Below are 11,694 nucleotides of genomic sequence, written 5' to 3'. Positions count from 1 at the left end.
AAACTGTGGGGGTGGGATTGAGAAGCAAGAGGCATCTATTGATAGGGGCTCAAGGCCACCTTGGAGAAGAAAAAGTTAACAGTATAGCAGGGAGCTCTCGGAAGAGTTAGGAGTGCCAAGGGGCCTTAGGCATAAATACTAGGGAGACAGAGAAGTTATCTAAAAAGCACTGCCTACAACTCTTTGAACAGCTGCCAGGGGCTGGGGCTGCTACAATTGCCAAGCATATTATTCTGAAGTCCTCTTGGTCCCCAAAACACATCCTGCTTCTTAAAGCCAAATTCCCTCAAGATTCATTCAACTCACCTTGCATAATTCCTGTCCCACCCTGCCCTCAGGATTTGCTATTAAACTGCTAGATAAACATGCAGGTGTGTGTGTGTGTATATATATGTGTACAGTTCAGAGATTCACTCTCTCTCTCTCTCTCTCTCTCTCTCTCTCTCTCTCTTTCTCAATGTCATCAAGTGATTATGGGCACAAGACACAAAACCCTAAGTCACATGGTCAGAACATTTACAGATGTGTGTGTGTACATATATATATATAAATATGCATTAAGGGATTTCTAATTTTTAGTGTAACAAAAATAAAGTAACAAAATACATTTCTTTTAAGGAAACATTTGCCATTGGTTGAAACCACGGAAGTGACGATCCGTGTGTGGATTTTTATAGTTCCCTCTTCTCAGCTGTCTCCTCACTGAAAGACAGGCACACTTGCCACCATGATGCTGAAGCTTTACTTTCTAGGCTTCCTCATCAGGTCCTTCCTGACCATCGGAATAGGTAAGTACTTTACTACTTCCTTTTAACTGGCCAGTTTTGGGTCTGATCAAGGCAAGTTTAGGAATGTCTTTCTGAACTCTGTAAGGTCACTAAATGGTTCCAGGAAACATAGGGTAAGTTGCTCTCTGCATCCTGAATGAATAGTAGGTACCTGAGTTCATGACAGAGGGACCACTTTCATAGTAGAAGACAGTAGAAGACAGTTCATGGTCTCAACCTCTCTCTGTGTGTCTCTCTCTTTATCTCTCCTCTCTCTCTCTCTCTCTCTCTCTCTCTCTCTCTCTCTCTCATATATATATATATATGTGTGTGTGTGTGTGTGTGTGTGTGTGTGTGTGTAATATATAGATATAGATATAATCATCAAGTGATTATGAGCACAAACCACAAGACCCTAAGCCACATAGAGCCTAGATTTCACCTGCCATTTGTTACCTTGAAAAACAGGCATTTTACCTAACACCCCATCTGAGCTTTCTCTCATCCGTGGAATGAAGATTGTAGGTTACTGTGGAGATTTAGAGTTAGTGTAAAGGCTGAGTATTTAAAGCAGCCTCTCCCAGAGAACAGAGCCCACAAACAAATGGTGCTTACAGAGACCTCTTCAAGAATGTTTTTATCAAGACAAACCTCTCAGAAAGGGCCCTGGAGTCCCGAGTCAGTAGACAGGGACGCTCACATAAGTGGCTTAGGTAAGTGTCCACAATTATGAAGTTGTTCTATGACTCTACATTCAAGTGACAGAAATAAGGGAACTAGAGTAGGCTATTCCTCTTGTCCTTGGTAGCAAGGACTCACTTAGCAAGAATTCCAGGGCTGGTAAATGATCTTGCTTCCCGACTGTACAGCACCTGTAACCCGGGGCATGGCATGACGTGTAACTTTGCTGAGCCTATATCCACACCGGAAAGGCAGCAGTAATAGTAATCTCTCTTATGCAGTTGTCGGTGGATACTTTGTAAAGAAGGAGCACAGCTTCTGATGGATGCTTCTATATGTTCATTAATAAGAGTCAAGAAGGAAGGAATTGAAGGAGGCAATTATAATAATAATTATTGCATTACTCTGCCTCCACCATCAGCTCCTTTTTGCCTGGAACTTTACTTTCAGTTTTCAGTAGTAAGAAGCAGGCTATAGAGTCAGCCTGGGCACAAAATCAGCTTTCATGCCTGATCCTGGGCAGATCCCTTCACTTCTCCAGGGCTGGGTCTCTTGATCAGTCGAGGAAGACTCTGGCGGAATCTTTATCAAGGAGGAGTTGGGCAAGTTCAATGAGCAGGTGATGGAAAAAGCCCCTCAGTGCTCTGTGCACTGTGAGCTGTCACTAGGAACAGCGGTGACAGAGAAGCTGTTAGAAAAATCCAAGGCAAGCCCGAAGACATAAGAGACAGTGCAAGAGACAACCATCTTCAGGTTAGAAAGTCAACTCTGGGTGGATCTCCAAGAAATTGTGCCTGTCACCTGCTACTAAATCTTATGTACTAACTAGGATTAAGCAGGTAGTGATTTGGGCGCACAGAATAAGGCATGGGGATAGACATTTTCTAGTCCATACTAAGATTCACACATTGCAGGAGGCCTTCAAAACATATACAAAAAAATGACAATGTCAACACCATAACACCATTCAATGGGTAAGAAGAAATATCCAAGGAAACCATCCTTTCTCCTTTACCAGAAACTTTGAACCCTGAAATACCTTTTGTTATTGATCCCCAGCCTCTGTAAGATTAAATGTAGGTAAAGCTAGGTCACCCATGTCACATGATTTGAAGAAGGAAATGCAAATAATCCTGCCAAGTGAAGTCTTGCCCTCTCCTGCCTGTGACTTCACACCCTCACCAGAGTCCACAGTCTTGAGTAATTCCCCGTGAGTGTGGGCCAGTGAATCTGAACAATTCTACATAGGTACTTATAGCAAGTAGACAGGAAATGGTTTTTTATTTGTTTGTCTGTTTTTCACAGCATTAGCCCATTGCTAATTGGGCATAAACTAGAGATTATGTTCTCTATTCTTTTCATGAGTTTTAGTTTCTTTACCCATTGGGGAGTATTGGGGGTGTGGTGGTGATATCATCAACTGTTTTTCTAGCATGAAATACATCATTCTGCAATTTTACCTTAGGCTAAGGGTGTAGCTCAGGGGCAGAGAACTTGCCCTGAGTTCATTCCCTGGAACTGGAGAGGGAGGGGCTTCTCACCATCATACTAAAGAGTCGAAAATGTTGATTTTTTGACCCTGCCACCTCTGCCTTCCCCTGGAGTGGCTCCCGGCGGCCTCCTGATGCAGAGATTTCATGAAAAAATCTTCTGCCGCCCAGAGCAGCAGTGGGCAGCAGTCGTCACAGCCATGCCCAACGCTGTCCTTCTTGCCACTTTAGAAACTCAGCCAGCCCATGGATCTCTGAAGCCTCGGAACGTCCAGTTTCAGTCCAGAAATTTCCACAACATTTTGCGATGGCAGCCAGGGAGCTTCCTCACTAAGAATGGCAGCATCTACTTTGTGCAATACAAAATGTAAGTAGATTCCATTGGCAGGGGCTACCAGGGAATATGTTTTGGAATGCAATAGAGTGTGAGGCGACGGACACCTTTAGATTTTGCTTTATTTGGCTTTTTGAGGAGTTCCAGGCAGGAGGGTTTAGCAGAAGCGGAAGTAGGGACAGAAGGTTGTCTGGGGACACAAAGGTGTGATAATGTGTGCAGTCTTTAAGACAAATAGATAAGTCAGCTCCAGGGAGCTCAGGATAGGAGTCCTTAGGCTTCGGACATTTCCAGCACACGATGGCTCTTCAAGTTGTCAAATGGATGTTGGCAGCCACTCGCTCAGCCCAGAGCAAACACTCAATTAAGACAAAGCTACTGGTGGTTGAGCTTGAGGCAGACATGGAAGTATGTAAAAGATATTATTAACTGGTAAATTTGTCTTTGGGTAGGTTTACGATCTACCAGATTCTATGTAAGTATTAAAGACGTCTGTGAGCACACACACTAGGACACGCAGAAACATGCTCCTCTTGTCGGATCTTCGTGCTTGCTTTGCCAGTTCAATGCCAAAACCCAGATGTAATCAACACCTTTCCTTTGTCAAGGCTGAGAAATAGTCGCTCCTGATTGGAGAGTAGGGGTATTCAGTCTACACATTCCATAAGGGTTTTGAGATTCTCCTCCTCCTAAATAGTTTGGAAACTTGGCTAAATAAAAGGCAGGAGCAATTACAGCTTAGCTTTCGTGGTCTGTAGTGAAAACTCCAGGAAATCAGGTGTAGATACGAGCCAGAATAATGCCTCTTAATCCATAAATCCATCCATGTCCCTTTAGTTGGAGTGGGCTCCTTGCTCAGATTTCCTCTGAATTAATTTTTAAAAAACAGTATCCTGGTGTTTTCTTTAATTTCCCTCTGTAAAATGTAGCAATCTTTTCAATAAAAGCTTCTCTGTCTGTAAACAAGGTTTGGACCCAGCTGGAGAAGCTTGTGGCGTGTGGGAAATAGGGACTGGCGCTCTGTTTGCATGTCCCCTGCACGCAGTACAATTGGGTCCAAAACGAGCTTGTCTGTGGCCAAAGAAATAAGAGGATTTGAAACTGTTCTACCACGAAGCTAAGATTCAACCCGAGGCTCCACGAAACTTTAATCTGCAATTCTTCAAGTTTACATAAAATTCAAACCTCAGAGTATCTGGGATGATTCCTGTCCCCATCGTATTTTCAACAGCACAAGACCTATGTATAATTTTGAGAACTTTCATTTGTTTGCATGGCTCATAGTTAATTAATATCTGTGCTACTTTGAATAGAACACACACAGGAAACAGGAAAGCTCAGTCACAACAGATGCGCTCCTCTGACAATATGTCATCACTAAATGATGGTCCAAGCTCATCCAATTGCGCTGCGTTTGTGTTGCTGCTTCTGTTTTAATCCTGACACCATGAAACTACTGTAATTACGTAGAAAGTAGAGGATAGGGAGCAGCAATATTGCTCACTATATGGAAGGACAAAGTCAGTCCTTCAACTGGGCCCTTCCTCCTCAGCCTCCTGCTTGGCATATTCCGTGGTCTTCCTCTCTCACTTGTGAGCGGTAGGAAGGTTTGGTTTTGACGCCGCCCCATGGGCTCAGGTTGGCCTTTTGCTTCACCCCGTTTTTGCAGCGTTCTATCTCCCAGGTCCTTAGTACCAGAGCTCCCTAAGGAACCCTCAGTGCAATTTCCACTCAATAAAGAGCTGGGCCATGTGTGTTCATTCAGTAAGCATCACCTGAGAAGGCATGTGGCAGTAGTTGAGGGTTCAGAAGTGGGAAGGATGTGGATGGAGGACTTAAAATGGAAGCTGGTCCGCATACCAGAAGAAGCACACTGCTGCACACCAAAGGAAATAAGCGCTTCTGTTAGTGACACAGAAGGCTTCAGAGTTCAGTTTAGCGCTCAGCAAGCCAATGCCTTGACTGGCATGAAAGGACTTTCATAGATTCTTGAAGACAGCATAAGATTTCAAACTGTAGAAAGGGTTAACACACTAGAAAAACTGGCATCCTCAGGCGGGAGAGGAGAAACTCACATTTGTGATTTCCCTTCTGCAGGTATGGAGAGAGACAATGGAAAAATAAAACGGACTGCTGGGGGACCCCAGCGCTCTTCTGTGACCTGACCAATGAAACCTTAAACCTGTACGAGCCGTACTATGGGAGGGTGAAGACAGCCCGGGCTGGGAGCTACTCCGCCTGGAGCAGGACACCCCGCTTCACCCCGTGGTGGGAAAGTGAGTTTCAGCCAGTCGCTTGCCATTTCCTTTCTGCCTTTGAACAACCTCTGGATGCTTGGCCAGGTCCTGTGCTCTGCTGAGACCCATACTGTCATCCTGAGGCAATCCTCAGGACTACACTAGGCACTTGTTTTTATTATTTCTATTTGATAACCCTGGAAATCTGGGCAAGAGTTTCAAAACTTCAGCACCCTGCTTACACAGAAACCTTTCAATCTATTAACCCCAAAACACTCAGAAACAACAATTATTTCTCTCTTTATCCCAACGCTTTCTCACTTCACAGATCCTGTTTCTCTTATTTACAGTCCATGTAAAAACACAGGGTTTCTCTGTGAAACAGTCCTGTCTTTCCTGGAACTCGCTTTGTGGAACAGACTGGTCACAAACTCACAGAGATCCACCTGCCTCTAGCCTCAGCTTTTATGTATGAGTGCTCTATCTGCTTGTACAATTTTATGCCAGAAGAGGACATCAGATCCCACTATAGATGGTTGTGAGCCACATGCGGTTGCTGGGAATAGAACTCTGGTCCTCTGGAAGAGCAGCTGGTGCTCTTAACTGCTGAGTCATCTCTTCAGCCCCATATAAATGTGTTTAGTTCCAAGTACAAATACCGTAAGTCGGGCAGACATTTGCCAACTTTGCTCAGTGTTTGTGAGAACATATCCCAAGATCTGAATTCCTTCTGGTTAACATCTGTAGTGATGGTGTGGTGCCCCTGGTCTGAAGAACTTGGGACTCATCCATCTACCTCTTCTAAGTGATGCAATGTCCACTTAGACGTAAACTTAGTGACTTGGGTTCAAAATGCTAGATGCAATGGAACTCAGGAGAAAAGTAACTTTATTGATTGATTGATTGATTGATCATCTTGAGCTTTTTACTTGGGAGATGAGCAGAAGAAATTAACAAACCCACCTGTATTCTCTAGTATCTTTTCTGGGCACGACTTGAAACTCAAGTCAGTCCATGAACAATTCTCTGAGGTAAAGGAGGAAGCTGCATAATTGAGCTGATTTGTACCATTCAGGGAACATGTGGGTCATTTGTTATATTTAAGGCTAGAAATGGGATCAAGTTCAAATATTTATCAATGTCTGACCCATCAGATGAGAACAGCCCAAGACACCGGCTCAGAGCAGTGGAGACTTTTGACTGTCCTACTTAGATAGGGATGGTATCTGGTTAACAAGGGTTTAGGTTATTTCTATAGTACTCCTCCTCACAGAGAAAAAACCTTGCATGTGTAGGGGGTTCTTTTGTAGCTTCCCAAGTAGAAGAGACACCCAGCATCTAAAACAGTTAAGCTGAGCTACCTGAAGCCCTTGGGAGGAGTCCCACCCCCTCCTCTGACTCTTCACTTTCCTCTTGGCCCTCTTCTTCCCCAACTCCTGAGGCGGTGCAAACATCCTGTGTTAAAAAACAGGTTTCCAGGATCTGAGGACAGTATGTTCCTACAGCCTGGTGTGCCAGTTAATGAGCCACCTGTATGCACTGGCACTCCCAAGACCTGCTCTGAGAAGCAACCTGTCACAGCCCACGGTGCTCCGACTCATGAGGTCTGTCTAGAAACAAAACAGTTATTGGCAACAAAATGCATGACCCAAAAATTCTCTTTCTACCCAGCCATTCCCATAATATACAACATAATCCTCTTGAATTAATTTAATAGCTACAAGTCTTTGAATGATTTTAAAACTGCTCTGAAATCTTACCTCTTTAAGGAACTAGATAATACCTTTCTTGTTCTAAGCCCCCCCTCTACATAACTTTTATACTTAAGTATAAAATCTATGATGAAATCATAGAGTTGACAAAATGATTGGCAGGCGTTCTCTCAATATTGAAAGAGACTGAGATCAGTCTTTTACAAATGGAAGGAAAACTATCTTCATAATGATTTTGACACACTTCAGAACGCAGCAGTGATTAACATGGTGTATGGTGCCAATCTGTCACAGTCAGCTGTTTGGAATGCTTTATCAACATTACTTATTTTTTCTCCAGCAAAGCTGGACCCTCCCGCCGTGACTACGGTCCAAGTTAATGGATCTTTGCTGGTGCTCCTCCGTGCCCCAGAGCTGCCGTACAGAGCCCAAAATGGAAACAATACATCTATGGAAAATTACTACGACTTGGTATACCGAGTTTTCATAATTGACAATTTGCTAGAAAAGGTGAGTTCCAGTGACTCGATGTCTGGGTCTTTCATTTGCTTAACGAGCATTTTGATTCTATCCCACAACCTGTCGCTTTGATGTCATGTCTCCAGATCTTCCCCTGTCTTTTTATTCTTTCATCTTCCCTGAGAAGCTGAGTGAGTGTCTCTATCAGCATCAGAACTTCTATGTGCACGCATTCCTGTGTGTAGTGTATGGAACCTTTCAGATAGTCAGCTTGCCTCCTTAGACTTCCTTGCATAGTGAAAAGTTAATAGAAATATTTCATTCATTTTTATGTTGCTAATGTTAATTTTGTTAGCTTTATACTCCCTATTTATTTCACCAGCCTTTGAATTGCAGTATCATTTAGCAGTCTCTTTGGGGAGATTGATTGATTGATTGATTTTACATCTCGGTCAGTTTTCCCTCTCTCTTCTCCTGCAAGTCCCTCCCCTCCCCACTCCCACCCTTGTTTAGCAGTCTTGCTGTGGTAGTTTGTAATAGAAAGCCCACTATCAGCACCTTTATCTAGGTTCTATGGTGAACAGAATGTCTTTTTCTGTATCCATCTAAGTCAGGGCTTATTAAGTTGGAAGACAAAAAAAAAAAAAAGTAGTGAAACTGGTTCAACTACAGAAGAAGAGGGCAGAGGGCTAGCTCAGGAAGACACAAGAAGCCATCCATGATAGCCAGAAACAAGAAACAGGTGCTGCCAGACTTTCTAAGAATCAGAAAAGTAAAATGGGAGCTGAGTCTTTGGATTCCTTCTTTGTCTTTGTTCTTTCTCTCCTTCCCTCCCCCCTGCACCCCTTCCCTCTCTTTGACCAAGTTTGCCTGCTCAGTAACCCCTGCAAGTCCAGGTCATTTCCTGACTCAGAACTTATATACTCGAAAATGGGACTCTGGCCACAGCTCCAACCATCCTTAGCCTTCAAGGAGAAGTCATGCGGCTTGACCATTTAACAAGTGACTTTCTCCAGTTATGGCCCAGGGCTTTGGGGAAGGAGGCTTTACCTGAAGATCTACAGCGATCACATACAAATCACTGATTTTAACAAAGGAAAAGTAAATCAGTAGCTCACTGGAAACTTCATCCTCTGATTTCTCTCCTGTGTAGGAGCAAAAGGCCTATGAAGGGACTCAGAGAATTGTTCAAATTGAAGGTCTGACACCTCGCTCCGGTTACTGCGTAATGGCGGAAATATATCAGCCCGTGTTAGGCAGAAAAAGTCCGAGAAGTGAACGGAGATGTGTGTAGTTTCCATGAGCCGGTCTGAGGCGCTCGGCAGTGCCGAAACCAAACGCATAATGAAGATGGGACCGGTTTGTGCCTGCGACAGCTTGCTGGCTTCTGTTTCTGTTTTCTTAGAGCAATGCCCACCCACACCTTTCCAGGGTTTCTTTGTCAATACTTTCTTTTCTGTTTTAGTTACAAGGTGAATTTGAGCAGATTCAAAGATTAGAATTTAAAGAAGAGAAAGAGATTACAGAGCTGTGATAGGTTGTGTCTTTAATTCCAGCATAGGAGAGGCAGAGACAGGCAGATCTCTGACTTTGGGGCCAACCTGGTCTCCTTAGAGAGTTACAGGCTAACCAGGGCTACATAGTGAGACTCTGCCTCAATAAGATAAGATAGATAGATAAAGATCTTCTATAAAACACAGAAGTTTATTTCTGAATATAGCAACCCTAACAATAACCTTTTTTTCTGTTAAAACCGCAAAATAAAAAGATCAGGTACCCTAAGGCTCAGAAAGTGGCCAGCTCCCCCTGACTTAAATCTTTCTGTAGTTCCTTGAACTTAAGTTATCTACTAGCAAGGAGACATGCATGAGAAAACATCTGTGATCATCGTGAAAGATGCTCTAAAATCTAACTCCCAAAATGACTGTCCATGATGAATGGCCACAGGTCCTTCAAACTGTGGGAGAAATGTGTAAAGCAACATCTGGAGCATTGGCCCTGCTGTTGTGTGTGATCAGAAAACATTGATTTTTTTTTCACTGCTATTTTTGAACTATTCAATTTTTATTTCTCTTTGTGCCTTAGTACCTTTTTTGTGCTTTTGTACCCGGGGAAGGGCAATGACTTGAGAAGAAGCCCCATCAGTGGGGCTCAGGAGCGTGCAGCATGGTGGCAGCATTTAGGCTGTGAACTTGGTCATGGATAATATAAGAGTTTGGTTTTGATTTTGTTTTGCTTTGGGTTTGCCTTCATACTGGAGCACAGCTATGCTTATGCAAGTGAGAAATGCTTTGAGAAACGATGCAATTTTCACATAACATGATCATGTTAAGAACATATTGTTGTATTACTTCAATAAATCTGACTTTGCACATTGACGTTGTTGTTCTTCGTTGTGAGTCTGTGTGATGAAATCCTGCTTAGTATTCTTGGATTTCCAGGAGCTACAGCTACAAAGAGGCCCTGTGAGTGAGCCTCCAGGCGCTCATTGAGCATGTCCTACCATCATTTGTTGTACAACTGAAAATACGTATTTGGCGCAAACATGCCTTCTGTCCGGCATCTGAAACCCTATTGTACCCGAGGCTAGTAATCCCAAAATTGACTCTGTTTGATTGGTTTAGACATTTGCCCTCCTTTCGCGCACATCCTGTGTCTTAGCAGGAAGCTTGGGACTCCTGCAAGACACCCCCAGAGTCATGTGCTTCCTCCCTTTCCCTATCCCTGTTTGTCATCTTCTCAGAGGGACCATCCCACTTCCATCCCTAACATACACACAGGGTAATCACCCGGTGGGACTTGTCTTGAGTAGGACAGTCAGGTTCTTTCCAGTCATTAATATCTGGAGTGTAGGACAGGGTCTATTGTCACCGCTGGAATCAGGTACTGTGGCATCAGATGAGCCTGAAACTTCCAAAGGCAAAGGTCCCAGCAGAAGGAGAAAACCTAGAAGAGAAGGCAGTTCCCAAGGACATCAGGGCAGATGGGGGAGAGAGGATCTTTGATAATATAATCCAGCTGATCTGAGAACTAACCCTACTTCAAAACTTAGGGTTCTCAGTGGACAAGTAAATTCCTTCTTCTTCCTACTTTAACTGGGCTTGAATTTCTGTCCTTTTCAATGAGAAGATCCGTGAATGAGATGACGCAAAGGAGTGAGGTGTACACTACGTACTACATTTACCAAAATAACCTTGGGCCATTGCCCTACAGGATTGTTGTGTTTATTCTGGCCAGGGTTTTCCAGAGATGATTCCAATCAAGGGCTTGTATTTCCAGCAAATTCTCAGCTTGTTCTACCACTTGGTTCGAATTTCAGTCTTCTTGGCTCTAAATACAAGCACGATTTCATTTCCGCTCATTAGAACAGTGAGTCCAGGGTGTGTGGTGGTCTCCAAGGTCACAGGCTATGTAATTACTACACCAAAGACCAAGAGCTCTCTTTTGCTCTGTGAATATAATCTTCAGGAGCAAAATGTCTTTAATTTTTAAACTGAGAGAAGGTCTTGCTCTATAAAAACCTAGGTTTGGCCTCAAATTTATGATCCTCTTCCGCCCCCCCCCCCCGCCCCATCTCCCAAGGACTGATACTGCAGGCACAAGAAAACAAGCCCAGCTCAAGTCCTTTGATTTTTTTAATATTCTAAATTTATACCAGAAATGATTTTTGGCATCCTGAGACATGGCCAGGGCAGTGTTAGCAAACAAACTTTTATGGATCTCATCTATAAAGTCCTCAGGGCTTGGTCAAATAGTTCCTTGAATTTGTCTCTGCCTCTCTGTCTCTATCTCTGTGTCTCTTCATTTCTGTCTCTGTCTGTATGTCTGTCTCTGTGTCTCTGTGCTTTTGTCTCTGTCTGTCTGTCTCTCCATGTCTTTCTCCTCCAACAATCTCCTCTCATGCTGTGATCTCTACTATTTTAAGTGTAAGACTTTGGAGAGAAGCAGCTGTCAGACCTCCTCAGATAAATAACTGATGGTGGTTACTGCAGACGCTCACAACTCATGAAAGTG

At 43.5% G+C, this 11,694-nt stretch overlaps 1 protein-coding gene across 1 annotated transcript; it reads left to right on the top strand.

Moving 5' to 3' along the window:
* Positions 1-628: 628 nt before the first annotated feature.
* Il22ra2 (interleukin 22 receptor subunit alpha 2) lies at positions 629-10,058 on the top strand. The gene is made up of 5 exons (XM_048425319.3): positions 629-788; positions 3,170-3,305; positions 5,370-5,548; positions 7,562-7,731; positions 8,834-10,058. Exons 1-5 carry the CDS (start codon positions 728-730, stop codon positions 8,972-8,974), a joined length of 687 nt encoding a protein of 228 aa, XP_048281276.3. The 5' UTR covers positions 629-727; the 3' UTR covers positions 8,975-10,058.
* The last annotated feature ends 1,636 nt before the right edge of the window (positions 10,059-11,694 follow it).

Source organism: Myodes glareolus, chromosome 1, assembly GCF_982192425.1.
Source record: "Myodes glareolus chromosome 1, mMyoGla1.1, whole genome shotgun sequence".
In the NCBI taxonomy this organism is placed as follows: domain Eukaryota; kingdom Metazoa; phylum Chordata; class Mammalia; order Rodentia; family Cricetidae; genus Myodes; species Myodes glareolus.
This window is presented reverse-complemented; position numbering and strand designations above follow the sequence as displayed.

Coding starts and splice junctions, on each gene's coding strand:
- Il22ra2 (XM_048425319.3), top strand. CDS start 728: ATGATGCTGAAGCTTTACTTTCTAGGCTTCCTCATCAGGTCCTTCCTG. Junction 789..3,169: donor CTTCCTGACCATCGGAATAG/GTAAGTACTTTA, acceptor TTGCCACTTTAG/AAACTCAGCCAGCCCATGGA. Junction 7,732..8,833: donor TTGACAATTTGCTAGAAAAG/GTGAGTTCCAGT, acceptor TCTCCTGTGTAG/GAGCAAAAGGCCTATGAAGG.